We start from the raw sequence: 24,175 nt of genomic DNA on the forward strand, positions 1-24,175 counted from the left end.
TTAATATTTACGCGTTTTTATCACTGGGCCATTTTGGCTTTAAAAAAGAATAACTTATGTAATTCTCACCTTGCTTAGAGTTTTTGGGTATGAAACACTATTGTCCGTGATCGCCGCGAAAAGTTCTTCTTCATCTTCCCCATCAAAAGGAGGCTGACCAACAAGCATTTCATACAGGAGCACACCGTATGCCCACCAATCTACTGATTTTCCGTACGGCTGGTATAAAATAATCTCTGGGGCGATATAGTCTGGGGTACCGCAGAAGGTCTTAGTTGTTTTGTCGCCGGTTATTCCCTCTTTGCACATACCAAAGTCAGCTATCTTGATGTGGCCGTCTTGATCCAAGAGGACGTTGTCAAGCTTCAAATCACGATAGATAATGCCACGCGAGTGGAGGAAGAACAAGCCGATAGCAATTTCAGCGGCGTAGAAACTAAAATTAGTAAGAAAAAATATTATATTCAAAATTTATTAAATGATTTTAAATGCTCAAAGTAATCATCTACTAACACAGCGACCGGTTCTTTGAATTTGCCACATTGTTGAATCTGGAACATCAAATCCCCACCATTTACGTATTCCATAACGAAATAGAGTCGATCCTGTAAGAAGACAAGTAAATATATATAAATAAACATATATAAATAAATTGAGTATAATCAAATTTTGGATCAAAAAATAATCGTATAGCACAATACATCTTTCTAATTTGCTACTGTTTTCAAGAATAATATTAATTTTTTCTTCAAAGGAAATTCATTCTATCTTTACTAGTGATATCGTAGTCCCTAATAAATATAAAAGCATACAATACCTAAGAGAGTTATTACAATTTGAGCACAATTGTTTAATATAATAGGTCAAGGAAAATCTACCCAAAGACAAACTCACCAAAATCGAAAAGATAAATCGTATATTTTAAATTGAATTTATATTGTGGGATTCGATTTCATTAAAGTTGCCATTACTCACCATAGTTTGGAAACAGGAGTGCAATTGAACGAGGAAAGGTGGTTTAGTACTTAGCGCCAGCACTCGCTTCTCCACCATCGTACACTCCACGTCGTCATCCTGGATGATGATATCTTTCTTCAGAATCTTAATGGCGTAGAGCTCATCTGTTCCTCGACGCTCCGCCAGCATTACCTTTTATGATTGATCAAAATGAAATTTTTATCAATTGGATTTTTAATCGGTGTCAGGACTTTACACGGGTCTGTCTGAATGTGGTATTCACCAATCATTATTCAAATATTCATTAATCGTCTAGACTTTTTTTTATAAAATAGGAAGGCGGACGAGCATATGGGCCACCTGATGGTAAGTGGTCACCAACACCCATAGACATTGGCCATCACCAATGCGCCACCAACCTTGGGAACTAAGATGTTATATCTCTTTTGCCTGTAATTACACTGGCTCACTCACCCTTCAAACCGGAACACAAAAATATCAAGTACTGCTGTTTTGCAGTGGGTGGTACCTACTCAGACGAGCTTGCACAAAGCTCTACCGCCAGTGTAACTGACTTTAAAATAATGATAATAAGTGTGTACCTTTTTTAGGCTTATAGGAGAATTTTTAAATTATAGGAGTAAGGAAATGGGGTATAATATCTTAGATAGCATGGTTGGTCGCGGTGTGAGGTATTGTTTATACTTCTTGCAGTGCAAGTGTCTATTGGTTTCCTAAAATATATAAAAATTACCATGTACGAAGCCTCATAATATATACAAACTTGCAACGTAAGAGACATTTAATTTCTGAAAAGTTATGATACTAAATTAATTTTGTCAATGTTTTTAATGGAGCTACAAAAGGAATATATAATAAGAACTATTTTTATCTATTTTTTTGCTAATAAATAAATTAATCAAACAATTAATATTAACCTTTCCGAAAGATCCCTTTCCAAGCACCATTATAAAGTTGAAATCGGTCGCTCGAATAACATCAGCGGCCGCCATGTTATGCGGGACCTCTCTATCAGGCGGTGGAGGAGGTCTACGAGCGCCCAAGCTAGTGGTCTTCATTTGGGTCTTCAGTTGCGCGAGATCCGCACCTTCCTCTGGTACAGGCACGTTGTAGAAATCACCCTCTTCCTGAGTGAGCAGCTTGAACCAGCCTTCAGCTGGTGCCTTCATCACTTCAGAGATTCCGAATGAGAGAGATCCCATAAAATCATTTCGAGAAGTGCGATCCCAATCCCATATCTGAATGAAATTGACAATCATTACTGTCATAAAGTTTTTAAATAATGGCATCCTTGATATACCTTGGTCATATGCGAATGCTAAAATTAAAATCTGGACAAAACAGTTTTATAACAATTTTCAAATAGCAATTTCATATATGCTTTATATTTATTACACGTTTTTTTTCAAAAGGATTTTAGTAAGATTTGACCTTCAGTGGGACTATTATTATAACTTAAACGCTGCTAGCGTATTTAAGTATAAGTGTTGGAACGTTCATCAAAGTTACCTCAATGAGGAGTCGTCGATCTTTATCCTCGGGTTTAAGATCAAAAACGAGGGTCTCATTCCATTCGGGATTAAGTGTGCTACGAATGGTCTTGGTTTTTTTCTTCACGTTGTCCGAGTCCGGAATAAGCTTCAACTTCACATAGGGATCAGACAGGCCGTTCGGGTCCATAGGGATCAAGTTTCGACCTTGCTTCACTAGAAGTGGAACAAATATTTGCTGTTCAATAAACACTTTATAAAATATTGTCTTTGAAAATGTATCTTCTTTTGGATAAACGATACACTATGATCGCGGTTATCTGAGTTTCAGACGTGTAGCGTGAGATATTACGAATATATACTTATTTGTATGTAATGTTTAATACGATGATTTCTTATAATATTTATCGATTTCTACAAAAAGTTGACTGTTTGAAGGCAGTATTACTAATTCATGTTTTTTTAACACAATTAAATATAATAAGCGGACCCTGACGTTACTAGGCCGGGAAAACGTTAGGCAGTAGATGAATTAAATATAATAAGGTCCTATTTTGGGGTACAAATAATACATTTGCGCTTACCCTCAAACGAAGATAGATTTCTATATAAATTTGTTTATTAAATAACTAATTACGACACAAATATTTTCTTTAACAGGATTGTATACAATAGCGAGGCGTTTATTTATTTAGAAGCGTTAATTAAAATGTAACAATACTTATTTATAATAAAAAAATATAAAATCGAATTATCGTATGACAAAGTGACATTTCTTTAGAATCTGTTCTAGTTTTTTTCTAGTTGTCTAAGATTGAGTTAAAAAACAATTTTCGAATTTATAATATAATATAATAGCACTGACTCGCGGTTTCTCCCGTATTATGGCGTTATACCTGAATAATGTAGCGAATTTGAATAATTTTGAACGTTATAGAATTATTAATAATATGGCTACAGCGCCATCTACTAACATCTACCAATCAACTATAATCTAGACACTAAATATACTAACTATTAATTAACAAGTAATTACAAAGAGTTTTGTTTAATAATTGATACTATAAGGCCTAGTGCCTTACTACCCGTTCTAGCTTACGGGTAAAATTCAAATAAAGTAACCCCTTTATTTTTTTTAATTTAGTTGAAATATTCTGTGATTCAAGTTTTAAATGATAAAATAATATTTTTGGATAGGATTTTCGTAATTTTTTTAGTTCAAGTCTACGCCGTGAAAGAAGAAGTCAATCGGTACTATAGTTTCGATGGTCACGTGATGTGGCAGTCAGTCGGTGTTATTTCTCTTCTATATAGATTCAATATATATTCAAATAAACAAACTCACCTATAACGGTAAGCTTGTACCCTTGGCAAGACACGGAGAGCTGGATACGTCCGCGGCGCTCGGTGTGGTCGCAGCCGCAAAGATTCGGAACTGATTCCTCGCATCGCTTGTGAACGTTCATGTCGCATGCTAAAATATAACGCATTTCGAATTACTATACTTAACAATGATGAACGATTATTAATTAAAACCCAACTACTATAACATAAAGACAAAAATATATATACATACACGTTGAGATGAAATTCAAACGAAAGACTCGCTAAGAGCGAGTTGGTATATATATATATTATACTTTATATTGCTATTTTTATTTGTCATAAATAGCGGTATAACCCATATATGTATTACATAAAATTTGAGACAGCATAGGCTTAGTGATAGGGTAACAAACCTTTCAAAGGAACAGGAAAAGGAAGGGCTCAGAACCTCTAAAAGGAAAATATGTTTAAAAGAGAAAATAAGACTCGTTATTGTGATCAGATAAACATAACACTCATGCATTATTCACAAGTACATTTAGACAATTGATTTGTGGCTATAATGTACTTAAGTGATAGATTACAAAAACAGTATAAAACTGTAGCGGATTACTACTTTAAAAGATTAAATTCTACACAAATAGAAACTGCACGATAAAATTACTAGAACAAATAATGCGGTATAATTTTAATGTACGACAATATTATTTTTATATTAACATGCATAAATATTTACTAGAGTATAAGTAAAGAAATCGCGTACATTAGAGGTTTTTTTTTAATTTCACTTGTTAGTAAGCGTTGATTAATTGAATCTTGAAACTCTTATTTTAAGCCAATTCGACGCAACTGGCCTAGCTCTTTGTGATCATACAATCAAAACAAGATAATATTAAAGTTAAATTGTATTTATATACGGATTAAATAAAACCTTGATGTAAAAATGTATTTTTTTTTTAAATTATTACATGATTACGCAGAAATTTCTAGATTGAATAGAAAACAAGTGGCGAGCGAATAAAGTAAATAACAATAAGAGCATGCTTGATATCAGTGTTGTGAAGTTCTACGCAAACATCAAACAGATATGAAATACGCAACTAAAGCACAAACAAGTAGCTTAGAATTTTAAATCTTTAATATAGCTAACTACGTTTATATGATTATATATTAAAGTGAAAAATGCGTTCGTTCGAAGGACATCCACATTAATATAGGTAAACTCAGGATTAAGTTCAAATCCATCAATTCATTCGGATCGAGCTGAATGATCAGCTGAATATTCTCTAATTCGACTTCTAAATTGGTTTGCTCTTCCGAGTAAATTAACTTTTCGAGTGCAGGGGGACTTCAAATGGTTTCAATATGCGGGAACACGTATTTTTTTTTCACACGATATGCAGACATCTACGACATTATACAGTGACTTTACAATTTCCGTGACATCAATCCATCTGCCGCTAAGGGGTTACGTCGGGTGCTAAGTTCCTCTGAGACCGATTTAGTCATATTTTATACCTCCACATTTATATCCCTGGTGGGCGAGACCATGAAGCATTGTGCCGCAATGGTCACAAAACGTTGGCGTAATGAACGTCCAATTGTTCCATTTGTGGGGGGCGTACGCGGCCTTTGCAAGAATAAATCGTTTAATTAATTAATACCAAAGTTCCCAAAATATACAATACACGAGGATTCCTCCCGTAATCGTCGTAAATGCCGCTCCTAAATTTGTCGATGGGACGAAATATAAAACAGAGTTAGAAAAGAAAAGTATACATAAAATACTAAAATAAAATACGCATGAGCATAAAGAACCACCACCAAGCTGAAAACAGATCTAAGAAGGAAGCAATAGGCTTTAGTAGCAGTAGGCAGTTGTGAAGCGAAGCGGAGCTCGGAGACTGTCGCATGTGCGCTGTACCTTGACACTTGAGGCCCTGATGGATTAGCCCGTAGAGAAGAGATCCGCAGTGATCGCAGAACGCCGGTGACGAGTATGTGTAAATTTTGAAGTTGTGTTTTGTACGCGTGTCCTGTTGTAGGAAATCTTTATTAGCGCGTAAATCATTTTTCTATTCACATGTATGTGATAGAATTATTTAAAAAAAAATAACAATTACGTTGTGCTAATGTACCAGTCGATGTAGCGTTTTATCAAGATTTAAATTATATATTGATAAGAAGTAACCTAATGAATAACATTATATTACGGAATACCTAAAGTAACTCAGACCTTTAGAAATAAACAATTTTATCGACAGAGTAATAAGAAACTTGGTAATTAATGAGAAGTAAATAATAATTATCGCAATAAATATTTGTTCAATGAAAAGAGAAAGTTTGTAAATAACATCTTCGACAAAGTAAGTTTTTATTGAACTCGATAAAATTCGGTTCGACGGGCGCTTCCGTAGACAAAAAGATACCTATCAAACGGTGGAATTTTCCTGTTTTGTTGCCTTTTAATTAAATTGAAAATGGTGCATTTGTAAAAGCTCCTCGTATTTTTTTCTTTAGATGTTAAAATTGTCAAATAAGTTTCTCATAACTGGAAGAAATTTGAAGAGCCTATGAAATATAAAAGCCTATTAAAAATAACAATTTTCTTCTTGGCATTTTTCAGTTTCAATGACATCTGTTAATTATTCAATTGTATTTATATACGAAACATCTTTTGAAGAACGAACTCTCATCTTTATCTTATAAATAAAAATTAATGTTTCTCTATATGTTTGTCTTCTACGCGTACCTAAGTCGTTCATCCGACTGTGGTGAAACTTTGCTGTGTTGATCTGGCCCATAAAGAATACTTGTGTTTGAATATATTTTACGGGACTGAGGTCTCCTCTTCGTTTTGATGAGATTCGTTTGAGGAGGATGAGAGGCTTTGAGCTTAATCCACCACGCTGCTCCAATTGCAGATCGGTCATTACAGGTGGCAGATCATCCACCACATGTAGGTTTTCTGACAATGTTTTCCTTCACCGCCGAGCACGAGATTATAAACACCAAAACAAATTATGCAAATGAAAACTCAGTGGTGCTTCATTGGGTTTGAAATCGAAATCATCGGTTAAGATTCTCGTCTTCTAATCACTAGACTTCGTCCAGTGATATTCCTCCTATTATTAATGTTGTGATATTACATTATATCTACTAATAAATGTCATTGTTCTATTAGAAGATACAAAAAACCATCAAACGGGTTGGGAACTCCTTTCCAAAGATTTATTCCTTCCAAAAATATGTTCTGGTTTTAAGGAATGTTTGAGTAATATTTAGGAGCACTTTTTTTTTGTTTTAAGTAAATGGGTCACCGGATGGTAAGTGGTCACAACTTCAACGCAGTGGTAATGAGTAGAACCATGCGAGTACAATTACAGATAACAGACATAATGAAATAACTTTGGGTATAATGTTATACATTGTAGCGAATGTCTGTTTAAATAGCTTTAATTATATTTATCAGATGTAATTAATGACATTATATACCGTTATTAACGACGTCCTAAATTATATTTAATTATTATTAACGTTGCGGTGCTTTCCATTAAATGTTCGTATTGGCTTCGTAATTAACTAAATTAAGCTCAAATACAATTTGTTGGGTAGCCTTTACATATAATACATTTAAAAACCTTTTTCTCTGTTTATTTATTCTTAATTTAAAAAGCGTTTTCTTTTCTGTTAGATAAAATTTATTTATTTATTCCTTTTTTTGTAAATTTTCCTATCAAACACGTTTCTTGCTATGAATTAATTGGATTTAAGCGACAACTTGATCAGGTTATATACAATTTAATTAATATATAAATTTATGTAATTTTTACTATTTTTTTCGATATTAAAAATAAATAAATGTTTAAAGCGAAAGAAAATCAGTTCGTTTATTTATTACTTCATCAAGACTAAATTGCTGAACCAAATCTTATTGGAATTAAATACAGCGATAGCCAAGATAATAATATAGGTAGCTATATTATAGAGGGTGATATTTTACACGGACAAAGTCGTTGCGAATTCTTAGTATATGACATCACTAATTCAAACTGTCCCATTTATAGTACCTATGTATAATATACATTGTCATGTATATATATATTAATTTTATCAAAGTAATTGGTTTGCATGTAAATATGGCGTGCAGTGCGAGGCGCACTGAACACTTAATTTTAATTAGCCTTTGTTTGGAAAACACTTTATTAAATGCCAACATTTGTCCACCAAATAAACATCGTATTGTATCGATTCTTATATTATGTAATGAAGCTTTTTATGTCTAGCTACTTTTATATTATTAATGTTTTTATAATATTTTAATAGATATTTGCTGTTATTGTGAATAATTAAAATATTAATAAAAAAGTGTTTAAGGAAAATATTGCTTAGGACAGAACACTAGTGTATCACAACAATTAAAATAAGATTCTTACGTTATGAGGCACAAGATGACATTAGTGAGCTTTCATTTATAAAAGCGTTATTTATGTAAAGAAGGTCATATATTTTAAGCTGTTAAATTAACAAAATATGTTTAAATTATCTGTATAAAAAAGGAAACGATTGCATGGATAGGATTCCTTCATACATTTTTTACAATGTTAGTGTTCTAGGACTATTATATATACAAACCACGTTTTCAATACAATTTATCTGATTTACTTACGGCATTACTTATAAACGTTGATTAGTGGGTGAGCAGTTAAACATTCCTGTGTCTTCTTCTTTCGAATGTCAAAACAGTAATGACAGAAAGAGAGAAATACGTGCTTAACAAAACAGTCGCTAAGCAACGTTTACAAACAAGACCATTAGAGACTTAATTTTATAGAACATTTTACAATAAAAATCCAATAGAATTGGACGCAATATTTTTCTTTTAATATAATTTTGATAGAATGATTAATTTTGATGTTTTATTCATATGATTCTACAAACAATGGTTCAAATCGAAGTAAAATAGACAAGGGTTAAGAGTCTCCCTGAAGGAAATGGGCTTCGTTATATTCATACGAAAACTATAATTGTATTCAAATGAAAAAAGAGACTTATTTATTTTAACTAAATTAATCAATTAAATTAAATTAAACTAAATTAATAAATAAAAAAATATACAATTTTCAACACATAATTTAGAGAACTGATTACTCAAGTGGTTTGGTAAAAAATGGAATGAAATGTTTTTTTTTTTTTAATATAATCGCTTTTATTTCCACAGACTATTTATAGAGTTGGTGTGTTTTGTTTTGCTTTTTTTTTGGCATATGTCATGACTACGTTACTTTTAATTTCAAAGTAAATTTACGGCATTTACTTTTATGTAAAATTACTTTATGAATTATAATAAATTCTACATTTTATAATTAGTAATAACTTTTAATGTATATATACAGACATACTATTATTATTAAAAAAAAATTATTTGTATCGATAGTATACCCAATAATGTTTTTTTTATAGTAAAAATAGGCAGACGAGCAAATGGACCACCTGATGGTAAGTGGTCACCAACGCCCATAGACATTGACATTGTAAGAAATGTTAACCATCGCTTACATCGCCAATGTGCCAATATTAATGAAATTATATTGTTAATTTGTTTTTTTTTTAACTTTATATTATATTGTTAAATCGTTTAATTAAATTGTATAATGTTAGTTAAATTATAGTCGTATATTTTAACTAATTTTATATACAATTATTTCTTTTATAATTATTTTCTGTATAAAAAACAAGAGATCATTTCATTATTTTGTAATATCCTTCCACGCAAACTTTGTTTAAAGATTTAAATTTTACAATTTAATATTTGTTAATGTTTTCTAGTATCCCGGTGTAAGCGTTATACATAGTTCCACAAAAGATTTACTAACCATGTATAATCTGGTAACAGTAATTACAACTTTATGCTTGTTCGTAGTGTTAACAAATTAAATAGCGTTATCCTATCCAGTAGACAGAACACGTGTGTGTTGACCGAAGACTTACGAGTTCAATTTCGGGCGTTTAATTTGTGTTTATAATTCATTTCGAGTTTGACGGTGTTGGACAACATCTTGAGTGCAGTAAAGTGTAGTAAAGTAACAGCCTGTGAATGTCCCATTGCTGGGCCAAGGCCTCCTCTCGCTTTTTGACGAGAAGGTTTGGAGCTTATTCCACCACGCTGCTTAATGCGGGTTGGTGGAATATACGTGTGGCAGAATTTCAGTGAAATTATAAACATGCAGGTTTCCTCACAATGTTTTCCTTCACCGTCAAGCACGAGATGAATTATAATGAACAAATTAAGCACATGAAAATTCAGTGGTGCTTGCCCGAGTTTGAACACACGATCATCGGTTAAGATTCACGCGTTCTTACTACTGGGCCATCTCGGCTTTCTGGATTTGGGACATCTTGAGTACATAGATGCGTCGAAGGCTTAGCTAAATATATGTTGTGATTTTTTAGCCAATGCGCCACCAACCTTGGGAACTAAGATTTTATGTCCCTTGTGCCTGTAATTACACTGGCTCACTCACCCTTCAAACCGGAACACAACAATATCAAGTACTGCTGTTTTGCGGTAGAATATCTGATGAGTGGGTGGTACTTACCCAGACGAGCTTGCACAAAGCCCTACCACCAGTAAATATATGATATACATATATAAAATGTATTTGAAGTTACTACGTTATTGTGTATTTTTAATGCACACCTTCAAACGTTCATTCTAGCCTGAGATTGGCTAATAAAAAGTGTTTTCAGGATTAATTGCATCTGTTTGAACATACGTAACTAAAGTTTGAAATTTTTAAATGTTTGTAGCAAAAAAAAAGATGAGCGTTTTCACTTTGTCATTTAGAATGAATAGCTTATTTCAGATGGTTATATATTTCATATAAAACCTTTTAATATTATATTGAGTAATTTTTCACTTTATAGTGTATTTTCTTTTTTTTATGGTTAATGTTTTTATTAAATAACCTTATATCAATATAATATAATAATAATAATATCCTTAGACGTTTTTCACACACGGCCATCTGGTACCAAATTAAGCTTGTACAGTGCTTGTACTATGGAAACCAGACAACTGATATACTACATATACTATTTCTCTTTTGTAAATACATACTTATATAGATAATTAAACCCAGACTCAGGTCAAATAGACATGTTCATGCACACAAATATCTGTCCTGGGTGGGAATCGAACCCACAACCTTCGACGTGAAAGGCAAGCATCCACCAACCACGCCAACCGGCTCGTCATTACTCATTTATCATTATTTATTAAAAATGTTTAAAAGCGTATATATATATAAACTGTTGCTCGCTTAGTTCATTTAGTGTTAATGTAACAGCCTGTAAAATTCCCACTGCTGGGCTATGCTTTCCTCTTCTTTTGAGAAGAATATTTGGAACTTTTCCACGGTTCAATGCGGTTGGTGTACACACTAGTGACATGCAGGTTTCCTCACTATGTTTTCCTTTACCGTTTTCTAACCACTAATCCATCTCGGCTTATGTGAATGTAGTTATATTATAAATATATATAAGATATCGTCTAAAATTGGTGAAATCCTTATCAAAACCATGAGCCTTGAAACAGCTTTATAATGCGCACAGCCATGTTGTGGAATTCGTTGCCGGTATCTCCGGGCACTTACAATCGAAACACCGTTATAGTTGGAGTGAATCGGCATTTAATATATTTACTCAGTCCACCGAACTGATCTTGACATAGCTATCTAGATTGCGGTCTAGAGCAAACGCGATATAAGTAAAACTTCGTAAAGTATATAGCTCTCTTTCTAATTCTCTCTATGTCATATCTTTCATCTCTGTCATGTAACGAAACTCCGAAACGTCTTTAAAATTATACTCTAAATTCTCGTCCAGCTATGGATTATCAAATCGCCGTCTAAAAAGTTTCACTTAAATAGTTTCATTTGAAGTGAAAACTCGTAATCGAAATAGAATAGATCGATCGTATTTTTGTTATTCGTTTTAAACTTATTTTATCTGATTGTAGAGTGGTGTGTGATCCCATCTGAATTATTAAGAATTTCCACCTACCTGGTTTTCTGATATATTTTTTTATAGAATAGGAAGGCGGACGAGCATTTGGGCCACCTGATGGTAAGTGGTCACCAACGCCCATAGACATTGGCATTGTAAGAAATGTTAACCATCGCTTACATCACCAATGCGCCATCAACCTTGGGAACTGAGATGTTATGTCCCTAGTGCCTGTAATTACAATGGCCCACTCACTCTTCAAACTGGAACACAACAATACCGAATACTGCTGTTTTGCCGTAGAATATCTGATGAGTGGGTGGTACCTACCCAGACGAGCTTGCACAAAGCCCTACCACCAGTAAATTTACTTGTTTTTATATGCATTTCTTCCAGACAATCTAAACAAACGGGAAATTTTAACATAGAATCTAAGTAGATGATGCTGTGATAAACTTATTAATATTATACCAAAATATATATATATTTTATTATGATATATTATAAGAATTAATAAAATAGCATTATTGAATACGATTATATATATATATTATTTCGTTGTTAACTTAATCGTATATTTGATTGTAAGTACGTAGTACAATTACAACCATGTATAAGAAACGAGATAATAGGAGAATTGCATATTATAGTGATTATAAACATCTACATTAACCAAATTACCTAAACCTTTATTTAAATTTACCGATTTAACCGATTTAAATATTAGTAGAAAGTACTCGTTCTACTTGTATGTGTTGGTATATCACAAGTATAAATGTTAATAGTCTTAATTTGAGATTTTCGACAGCGACATTGGTCTACTGGCTAGCTTATAAAGCTGCAGGTTTCTGAGTCTCAGGTCAAAGGTTTCAGACAGCATAGATGAACTATTTCATATTCAATTCTAACCATCATACATGTGAATAAATACTTTGAAGGAAGAGCATTTTTCTGACGATCGAAGAAACAAACACCTAATAAGTTTATGATTATTATGAACATATTATGTATGTTTTTTACACTTGCGACATATTTGTAAATGTGAATATCATTGGACGCGATCATTACGATTAAGGAATTTTAAATGAAGATACGTCAACTTACGTCGGAATCTGCACCCTTGTCCGCCCCAGGACAGGTAAACGTAACATACTCGTGGCATCTCTTGTGGACCACGAAGCTGCATACTGTAAATAATATTATAGTTTATTATTTTGTAAATATTTGATCACATCTCAGTCTGTAATAATAATAATAATATCTTGGAACATTTTTCACACACGGCCGTCTGATCCCAAATTAAGTTTGTACAGAGCTTGTACTATGGAAACCAGACAACTGATATAATACATATACTATTTTTCTTATATAAATACATAAGAAAACTTATATAAATGATTATACCTAGACTCAGGACAAACAGACATGTTCATGCTCACAAATATCTGTCCTGGGTGGGATCGAACCCACAACCTTCGGCGTGAAAGGCAAGCATCTATGAACCACGCCAACCGACTCGTCGATCGCAGTCTATAATTCCGTCATACTCATTAATTTTGTTATAACAACTTCAGAACTCACCGCATAACACGATCATGATATTTCAGAAAGTGATAAGCAACATTGACTATAATTTATTAAGAAAAAAACAAATTACGCAATAAAAATTTATATAAAAAACACGCCGTCTAAAAGATTGGTCCTGTGGCATTGTATCCAAGACGCTGGCACTATTGCCTCTCTGCACCGCTAGACTCAGCTTTTGAAGTATTTATTTGATAATAAGCACTTATTATTAAATAACCGACTAAGTATATTTTTTTTATTTAAAGGATACACGTATCAAAACATTTAATATATAACATTACATTTCACAAGTGAGATACGTAGTAAGTTCTTACAGAATATTACTGATGGAATGTTCAAATTAATTTATATATAATATACAGTTAGGAGATTCGCTGATTCATACAACAGCGTTGTTACAAAAAAAAAGACGCGCGCTAATTTCAAAATCGCCATTTTGTTGGTGAACACAAAGGTAAAGTAATTAATTCATTATTGGTCGTCATATTTGAAGATGTGATTTGTTAAATGTGTTCAATTGTGTTTTTTGGATTTTTAAGTGTAATTGAATGAGTTATTTACATCAATACGATTTGGTGTTCTATTTTTATAAATAACAATTCGAGGTGTTTATAAAATCAGTTTCAATAATGGATGCTAAATATATATATACAGGCAAATAGGCCAACTGATAATCTTTACTAAAAAGTAAATAATAAGATACAAGAAATCTACAATATTTCTTACTATACATTTCAGAGATTCGTCAATTATAGTTGTAATTACACGACCAACACAAAGGGCTACAATACTAGATAGATTGGAGCATCAATTCAGCAATTAATGCTATAAATTTAATTGACGCGTTCTAATTACAAATTTTAATGGATAATTAATCTTGATCAATAGGTTGATCACAATTAGTACGTATTGATGAATTACTTGTAATATATCTCTATGATCGTTTCAAATTAATATTTTAAATAAATAAAAAACAAAGGTTTAAATTAAAACAATATTATTAAGTTCACTATTAAAGTGTCTGAAACGTATTTAGATCTGTACTGTAATAATAATAATGTCCTCCAGACCGATTTCGGCCATGGCGGCCAATCTCAAGAGAGATTAGCCAACTGCGCAGGAGATATTATAGTGCACAAGTGTGTGCACAAACACAGGTGCACTCTCTCTTCTCTCACTCTCATAATCCGATGGGACGGCAATCCGACACGACCGAAAAGAGTTCAGGCGCAGGACTAACGGCTTTACGTGCTTTCAGAGTGTGTACACGGGAGTGTACACACTTCCAACTTTCAAACTCCGAGATGCTACTGAGAATTTTCTGACAGAAAAACCTAATAACTTTTTATTGGCCCGACCTAGGAATTGAATCCAGGACCTCCGGGTCTGCGGCCTTACATCAAGCCACTAGACCAACGAGGCAGTGTATCTTTTTAGCTATTATTATTAGTTTAAGTATTTTTATTATTATTTAAATTGATAAATAAATTAAAAAAAAATGATTTGGTGATTGAAAAGCCTAGATGGCCCAGTGATTGGAACATTAGCATGTTAACAGTGAGAAGCGGACTCAAACCCAAGCGAACACAACTCCAAGTTTTATAACTTGTGTTTATAATTTATTTCGTGAACGGTGCTGAAGGCAAGCTTGTGGGCAAAAGGAATTAGATAAAGACCTACAACATGTGTATCCCCCAAACCATATTAAAGCAGTAACAGTAACAGCCTGTTAATGTCCCACTGCTGGGCTAAGGCCTCCTCTCCCGTTTTTGAGGAAAAAACGTCGAGATATTAAAGCAACGTGGTGGAATAAGGTCCAAGCCTACATCCCAAAAGTAGAGGAGGAATGTTACTTGACTTAATTGATTTTGTTTGCCAAATGAACTTATCTATATATACTGAATATTGCATTAGTATTTTGGGCACATTCTGGGAATTGCTCATTCACGATTAATTGTAATTTCAATGCATGGTTTCGCTTTAGTGAGCTCTAGAATATATTATTAGTGGGTCAGTGTAATTACAGGTACACTGAACAAACTTAATTCCTACAAATGGCGGCGCAATCAACAATGTACTAAATAGTTACGCTTTCAATACATTTCGTTGTGCATTTGACTAATTTTTTTCTATATATATAAATAAATAGTACCTGAACGTTTTATGTTTTTTTAAACAACACCTCATTATATACATACAAAATTTGAACCAAATCTTTATAGCCGTTTCCGAGATGCACGAAATAAATATTTATATATGTACATACAAGCATTGTATGTGGCGTGTTATGTATATTTAATAATACATGTATGTGTAAAAGTACTTTAATTTGAACTCACTCTTTATTTATATTTAAACAGGAGAGGAAACCAGCGGTAGGATATTTATATACTTACTGGAACTGTAATTTTTTTAATTGATCAAATTAACTAATTGGCTGTAAATGACGATCTTCGAACATAAATATGAGTATTGTAAAAAAAAAAATTAACACTTTAAAGCGCCAACAATTACATAATCTATGGTTGGTGGTGTGTTACGTATATGTAATCAGTTATTTGACAGTCATTTGTACTTGAAGGTAATAACTGGTAAGATTGTACTATCGAAACAGACGGGCACTGCACAAAGCCATCATTGCAACTCATTATACATAGATAGGTATATAAAACGCTGACACCGGCGAGTGTTTGAATTGAATGGAACTTTTGCGGGTAAGAATGAAAGCAAAGTACCTTAGTTATAAATCCTCAACTGAAATTATAATCTACTTTTCTGAAGTGAATTTGAATACTAGACAAATAGTATTTACTTACGAAGTCACTTATAAAAGTTGCTTAGCGGTTATTTAGTTAAACACTGATTTCGCTCTTTCTCTAATTATTGATTTGACATTCGAAAGAAGGAGACAAAAATAACCCGCTAAACTTCTACAACTCACTTTGTTTCTCACTCGTAAAAAGTTGAAAGACTTAGTTTAAAAATATTGTATAACAAGTTATTTCGATGCGTGGATACTTCTAACAATGAAATTGTTATAGTCAATGTCGCATATCACTTTTTGACATTATACGGTCGAATATATTAGTTTTTCCCTGTAGAGAAGCTCGTACAGCTTACGACGTTGCCATTGAATTTACATATTTAAATACAAATACGAAATTATTATCGTATTATTTATATCAAAGTATATTTTATATAAAATTCGACGTGAATGTGATTATAATTGACATAAACAATTTACCTAAAATTATACCATACCTTGACACTGGAAGCCTTGTTTACCGAAGCCCCTGAAACAAGATAAAATAATTTAATATAAAAATATATTCAGAAGCAGCGAGTAAAATATTTTATAATGTATTTCAAATTAAAAGAAAGAGGTTTTCAAGGATATTATGTGATTATAAACCAGAGTTGTGATTTCACGTTTTTTGTGTCGCGACACTGACTAATAGGTGACTTTATTAAAAAAAATTATTCAAATTTTATTATTTGTATAATCATTTATTTATAACCTTACTACTTGCCAAGTAAGTACTACTGATTTTTTGTGTGCTTTCTTTGTGTTTATAATTCATCTCACGAGGAAAGGAGGCCAGCAGTGGAATAGTTACAGATTTCACATATTATAAATTGCTTGGCAGACAATGCCAAAGAGGCTTCAAGGCCTATGTAAGGCATGTGTTTGAGGTCAAGATTAAATAGACAATAAATAAGCGCATTACAACTTAACTAGAGTAAAGTAAACTGAAATCTTATTAAGACTATAAATTTAGGGCACCATTATAAAAATAAGCTATAAAATTAATCTTAGTATGTCATTGAGTCAAAGGTCACCTTTTAATAAATTCCCAAGACGTCAAATACCACTTTAATTTCGATCCTTTCAACTCGACGTAATTTTCTAATGCTCCGGCGAAGGTAATCTTTAAAATTGCATTAATAAAGTTAATGTCACCTTTTATATTACGCTATAATATAAAATGCAGCTCGGAATCCCATTAGTAATATTGTGCGGTCATAGCGGCTTGCCAAGCGAAACGCACGTATTTACTTATCGATGAACATCATAAATAATTTTCAATAAAACCTTTATATAAGTGAAAATCTTGTTGAAATTCTCTCGGTTCTGACACATATTTTTCCTATAAGTACAGTAAATTTTATTTGAGCATTTCAGCATTTCAAAGTTGCTACTTTTAATCCTCTTTTTATATACTTACTTTATATAGTATCACCAATAATAATAGTACAGTTTGCATAAACATTTGTGAAGTTAAATATTTATTTATTTTTATAGTTACACAAACAGAATAAAATAAAGGACATACTTTAAAATTATGAATTTATACAATTTTAAGCTAAATTACATTCCTAAACATGTGTACACGGTTTGCCCATTAAAATGTTATAAATTACAGTCAGTTGATCTTCATATAATAATCAATTAAATTAATAAATTACTAAATTGTGGTATTTAATAATTTAAAATCATGTAACAATAATGATTAATAATAATTAAGTATGACAATACTTTTCTAGAACATTAGAAATTATCTTAATAACATTGAATATTTATAACTACAAAATTATAAAAATAATATAATAAACACACTAAAATAATTGAATTGAAATTAAATTAAATTCATATATATATCAATCAATCCATGCTATACAGTGTTTTTAAATTTTTGGGAATTTGGGATTGAACATGTTTCATATGTTACTGAATTTTAAAAGTAAATCATATATAATTGATAATGTCATCACTGTCAGTGGGATAGAAAGGAGCCCATTTACAATGAATGTTCAATATATCCAATATCTATCCCATCGCTGACCATCAGCATGTGGATCTCCAAAAATGTTCTACTTACTGAGAAAACTTTCATAATAAGGGAAAACCCATTGAGAGTTTGGATGGATTAACCCTTTGTATGGAGTGATTATCATGAATCCTTTATATATATATAGTAATACATAGTAATGATTAATGTAGATGCAAGTAACTCTCAATCGATATTCGAAGATTGATGCTATCTTGTCGAGAAGTGGTTTATATATCAGGAAACGGTTTTCATATCCATTAATCACTTGCTACAAAAAAGCTCCGCCAGTTCGAGGGATTTGGTTCTGACCTCTTGAGCTATTGCCACTACTAGAGCAAGGTTACATAGCTTTACCATTTTGCGATAAAATTAGAAATATTAGAAGAAGGATGATAAAAATTGGTACTGAAATTAAATTCCAATATTAAAACGTTAACGTTCCAATAATAAAAACGTTATTAAAATTGAAAAATATAATTGATTATGACATAATTTATTTATTGTTTGAAAATTATCAAAATCGTCTCGAAATATTTTCATGGCATATATAAAAACAACCTACACAACCTCTCTTTCTGTTTCAGACGGTGAGCGATGGTTAAAGTGAGATGAATATATTCTGAAACTAAGCTGCGACAGCACAATGGTTTACGAGGCTAAAAAATCATTGTCTTTTTCAAACGACTTTCACTTTGTATTCGCAAAGACTTGTATATACAAAATTCCTTTATCTAGAAGGTCTTCGATTGTCTGTTACTTTCTTTGAAGAGTATTACAGTTTTGTTTGCAGTTAAAATTTTCTATTTCTTATTTTTTTCATTGAATAGATAGGCGAGCATGGACCTGATGGTAAGTGGTCAGCAACGCCCACAGACATTGGCATTGTAAGAAATGTTAACCATCGCTTATATCGCCAATGCGCCACCAGCCTTGGGAACTAAGACGTTATGTCCCCTGTGCCTGAAAAAACCGGCTTATTCGCTCTTATGCGTCAGTGTAGACAATGAACTACCTAACATTTCTACCGTCAAGCAAAACATGTCAACTTGGCTTGAGAGCCAGTGTAAAGGTCTCACTTAGTGTTACTTTATTAAATAATTTGTTTGTTTAATAATATCTCAACAGCAGACTTGTAGTGGCGATTATTAAATAACGTAGATGAAATATTACTTATGTCAATAAAAATACAACGTTGGTGCATGCAACTGTCTGTCTTATGTTATAGAAGTAAGAACATAAGTTTACTTTAAAACGGAAGCTACGAATTGTAAGCAATTCTCATTACGCGAGTTCTAAAATAATAGTTTTACTGGGTAGAACGCGTGAATCTTAGCCGATAATCGTGAGTTCAAACACGATTATCGGCAGCACTGAATTTTTTTGTGCTTAATTTGTGTTTAAAATTCGTCTCGTGCTTGACGGTGAAGGAAAACATCGTTAGGAAACCTGCATGTGTCTAATTTTACTGAAATTCTGCCACATGTGTTTTCCACCAACCAGCATTGGAGCAGCGTGGTGGAATATTCACATCCTGTTACATATAACTAATATTGACTTTTTTACTTCGCAATTAGACTTCAAGTAAAATACGGAGCTCCTTTTTAAATCAACTGGTAATAATTATTATGTCTGGTTCGGAAAATTCAATACAATTTTATTTACTGCGGATACAGTGAATTCAATACCAGGAAATATGAATACTGATATAACGCTGTGAAATATAGTAAAACACGATTTTTCCGAAGCGTAAATGACATTAAAAGATACTGTACCTTCTAGAAGCGACCCTAATATTTGACTTTGGTTCTCTAAACAGTGAAGTTTTTTTTTAATTTTATAGAATAGGAAGTTACTTTATACACCAAGTTAGACATTTATTCTTTGTTAACTATCAAATGAATTTTATCTAACCTCAAACATAAGAAGATTTGTCTAATTTTTTTTCAACTTATCGCCGTCCACTGCTGAACAAAAGCCTCCTATAGAACGCCAAACATCTCGTACCTGCCACCTTTTTCAAATCGTCGGTCCGCCTTACCACAGGGCGTCCTACACTACGTTTACCTAAGCTAAGTCTGGTCTTCACTCTAACACGTGTCGGCTCCATCGGCCATCGATGCGCCTGGAGACATGACCAGCCCACTTCCACCACCAGCTTGCTAATTCTACGCGCGATATCGGTGACTTTAGTTCTGTAGCGAATGTCCTCATTTCGGATTTTATCTGCCAAAGAAACCCCAAGCATCGCGCGTTCCATAGCTGAGCTGAGCGACCTTAAGCTTGTGGAATCCTACGGTGATTGTACTATAAAATGTGGTTATAGTAAATTTTAAAACTTTAAAATTTATATTAAATGCTTCAAGTATATATATGTGTTACAAATAGTTTTAACTTGAATTTTAAAATACAGGAATGACTTTTCTAGTTCAATATTGGCTTTGAAAAATCATAGTCAATCGGACAAGCAATGGAATTGAATTCCCGCTTGCACTAACGGTATTATCTCAATTATACGGACTGCCTACTGCATTCGTTATTAGTTTGGAACAGGGGATCCGTAGGTATGGCACGAATATGACGGGCTGGTTGGCAGACACTTGCCTTTCACGCCGAACGTTGTTGGTTCGATTCCCACCCAGGACAGACATTTGTTTGCATGTACGTGTCTGTTTGTTCTGAGTCCCAGACTGTATTATCTGTAATTATCTATAAAAGTATGTATTTATAAAAGAAAAGTAGTATATGTAGTATATCAGTTGTCTGATTTCCATTGTACAAGCTTTGCTTAGTTTGGGATTAGAGGGCCGTGTGTGAATAATGTCCCAGGATATATCTCAGGATATCTTAGAAAAAAAACCAATCGTATGTACATTGTACACTCATGAAAGCAAACACTCATAATTTACATGTTCTGATTACATAGATGTGACTTTTAATTGTATACACAAATAGTGCTCTTAAACAAAACACATAAACTTAATCATTCTTGTTCTACTTTAGTCCTTTGTTTTTTATTAAATAACCAAATTTGCTGTTTGAATTATTATTTTCTGTTATTCTTATGTCAACTTTTATGTTGTGCAATAAAGTAATAAATAAAATCTCCATATGGTGTTGCGTGCGTTTACCATTTTATTGTTTTCATTTACGTTATTTCTTTATATCCCTGCATGATTTTATTTTCAGACAGTGTAACAATTTATACTACGGCAGTGGTGTAAGAGCTTACTTCATTACTCATCCATGAAATGTTGACAGCCGACTTATATACTATTTTTCTTTTTTAAATGCATACTTATATAGATAATTACACCCAGATTCAGGACAAACAGACATGTTCATGCACACAAATGTCTATCCTCGGCGGGAATCGAACCCACAACCTTCGGCGTGAATGGCTGGTCTCTACCAACCACGCCAACCGGCTCGTCAAATGCTGGCATTGTAATCTTGATTATCCACTTGGTGTTATTCCTAGCAAAGGGTATAACAGATTGATCTCTTCCTTGTCTTCTCCTTTCTATGTGACATTGCCGAAATAATCTGCACCCACTTAAAACAGAGCCAACTAAAAGAAGGATTGAATTTAAGGCATCTTTTATACAAACGCGTTCACTCTACTGTTATAGTAGTTACATTTTTTATCATATTACATCTTTATATTTTATAAAGCTTGTTGATTTTACCATTCGTTCTTCATAATGTGAATATATAAAAAATAAAATATTACCGTACCGTAACCGTAACCGTAACAGCCTGTGAATGTCCCACTGCTGGGCTAAAGGCCTCCTCTCCTCTTTTTGATGAGAAGGTTTTTTTTTTTTTTTTTGATTTTGACCTTCTCATCAAAATATTACATAATGATAGAATACTTTATCTAATTTTATTTATTAAAGTAAAGCACAATTTCATAAAGTAACACAAGACAAAAAGAAGCGAAGCAGATTGATTGAATGTCGATGATCGATTACATGATCAGCTAAATTGGTTCAGTTCGAGCGCTGGTGTGATCGAGAATTTCAGTAAACTTACTAATAAAAAAGTAAATGTCCAGAAACCTTTGTCAAACGTCAAATGTTCAATTCCCATAATTTGTAGAACTTCTATTATATTATCTTCTATTATATTGTAGCTATATTTTTTTTTCATAATCAAAATTATTCAACATATTTTAGTTCGGTAATAACCCTTATTCTTAATTATTCCGATGAAAAGACTAAGTTAAACAGATTCCGAGATCCTGGGTTCGAGTCGGGTCGATAAAAAGTTATTGGATTTTTCTGGGAAAAATTCTGCGTAGTAGCCTAGAGTTTGTAAGTTGAAAGTGTGCACACTCCGAAAGTCGTAAAGTGTACCTGTGTTTGCGCACATAATTTTGCACTATAATTTCTATCTATTGATTTCCACATCGACGACTACCAAGCTGATACCCACCCTCTAACAAACCAGACGTAAATTTTAATACAAAAATATATTTCTTTGTAAAAAAATAAACAAAGGAGTATTCTCTGTCCAATTTACGAAATAATCGACTTATCCATATTTATATTCCTTAAAATACAATCCGTTCAGTGTTAACATACATCCGAACAACAAATTAATTCATAATAATAAGATTTCTGTTAGTAACGTCAGCAATATACTTTGCAAACTCAATTTCTTGATTAGTCTTCATTCACAAAATCGTTAATATTCAAGAGATGGTGTTAGCCCGGGTTTGAACCCAGGCAAGTATTCACGTCACTCGTACGAGTATTTTCCGAAGTTGTCATTTGAATAGAATTCGCAGTGGGATGTATTAATAAGGAGATAAATATGCGTATTGATAGTATGACATGAAAGGCGAGGCTTGCACTGCATTAGCGTTGGTCTGTTCAAATAATCTATATAATATATTTTTTTTTTTTATAGAATAGGAAGGCAGACGAGCATATGGGCCACCTGATGGTAAGTGGTCACCAACGCTCTTAGACATTGGCATTGTAAGAAATGTCAACCATCGCTTACATATCCAATGCGCCACCAACCTTGGGAACTAAGATTTTATGTCCCTTGTGCCTGTAATTACACTGGCTCACTCACCCTTCAAACCGGAACACAACAATATCAAGTACTGCTGTTTTGTGGTATAATATCTGATGAGTGGGTGGTACCTACCCAGACGAAACTTGCACAAACATAGACATAACGTCTTAGTTCCCAAGGTTGGTGGCGCATTGGTGATGTACGCGATGGTTAACATTTCTTACAATGCCAATGTCAATAGGCGTTGGGGACCACTTACCAACAGGTGGCCCATATGCTCGTCCGCCTTTCTAATCTATTTGACCACTAATTTATTTATTTAAATTTATAAATCCCATAGTAACGCTGTCTGTAAAGAGCCTTATTATATCGATTTCAGTATAATTCGAGACTTTGATTTTTACAGACGTTGTGAGAATTTGCATCGCACGTTTGATTAACGACAGATTAGTATAAGTAAAAATTATGAAAAAGAATAACTGAAAATGTAACTATTTTTGATTTAATTTATTAATTAAACGAACGAATACTAACTCCAAATCGGACCTTTTACGTAATTCATCAGTCAAAATAATTATGAGATGTATGATGAAACGGAAGATGAGCCAGGATAGCGAAAGAAGTGTTGTGTTGATTTAAACAATATTTATTACACAGGCAGACTAACCACCCTGCTCAAGTTCAACAATAATTATGATCGTTCATTGTAAATACATCGCTATTTATACAAAAGTCAAATCATTTTAATGTTGGTAGTTGTAAAAATCATATCACGAAATTTAATAACATTGAAACAAAATTTATAATCAACTTAACTTAAATAAATATTAGGTTATTCTAAATTATATACGCGTTGGTCGAAGCGTTGAATTTAACAGTTGACATAATCAAGGATGTGGACATTTATACCGATAACATTTAATTATATAA

The 24,175-nt window shown here is 32.8% G+C and overlaps 2 protein-coding genes across 6 annotated transcripts in view; one reads left to right on the forward strand and one right to left on the reverse strand.

Moving 5' to 3' along the window:
• LOC126773785 (protein kinase C, brain isozyme) overlaps positions 1–24,175 on the reverse strand; it is a 519,888-nt gene that overhangs the window by 282,017 nt on the left and 213,696 nt on the right. For all 4 annotated transcript variants that reach the window (XR_007669771.1, XR_007669772.1, XR_007669773.1 and 1 more), the window contains exons 2-10: positions 16,650–16,681; positions 12,906–12,988; positions 5,719–5,830; positions 3,814–3,942; positions 2,488–2,684; positions 1,896–2,216; positions 976–1,149; positions 514–605; positions 70–436 (exon numbers count right to left, since the gene is read on the reverse strand). Coding sequence is in view for 1 of the 4 variants with exons in the window: in XM_050494939.1 (XP_050350896.1) it covers positions 70–436; positions 514–605; positions 976–1,149; positions 1,896–2,216; positions 2,488–2,684; positions 3,814–3,942; positions 5,719–5,830; positions 12,906–12,988; positions 16,650–16,681 (1,507 nt within the window). In the remaining 3 variants the exon portion in view is untranslated. The remainder of the gene's footprint in view (positions 1–69; positions 437–513; positions 606–975; positions 1,150–1,895; positions 2,217–2,487; positions 2,685–3,813; positions 3,943–5,718; positions 5,831–12,905; positions 12,989–16,649; positions 16,682–24,175) is intronic.
• The window catches only part of LOC126773860 (uncharacterized), a 381,320-nt gene that overhangs the window by 124,153 nt on the left and 232,992 nt on the right, over positions 1–24,175 (forward strand). The gene's annotated exons all lie outside the window — the stretch shown is intronic.

This window comes from Nymphalis io, chromosome 15 (assembly GCF_905147045.1).
Source record: "Nymphalis io chromosome 15, ilAglIoxx1.1, whole genome shotgun sequence".
In the NCBI taxonomy this organism is placed as follows: domain Eukaryota; kingdom Metazoa; phylum Arthropoda; class Insecta; order Lepidoptera; family Nymphalidae; genus Nymphalis; species Nymphalis io.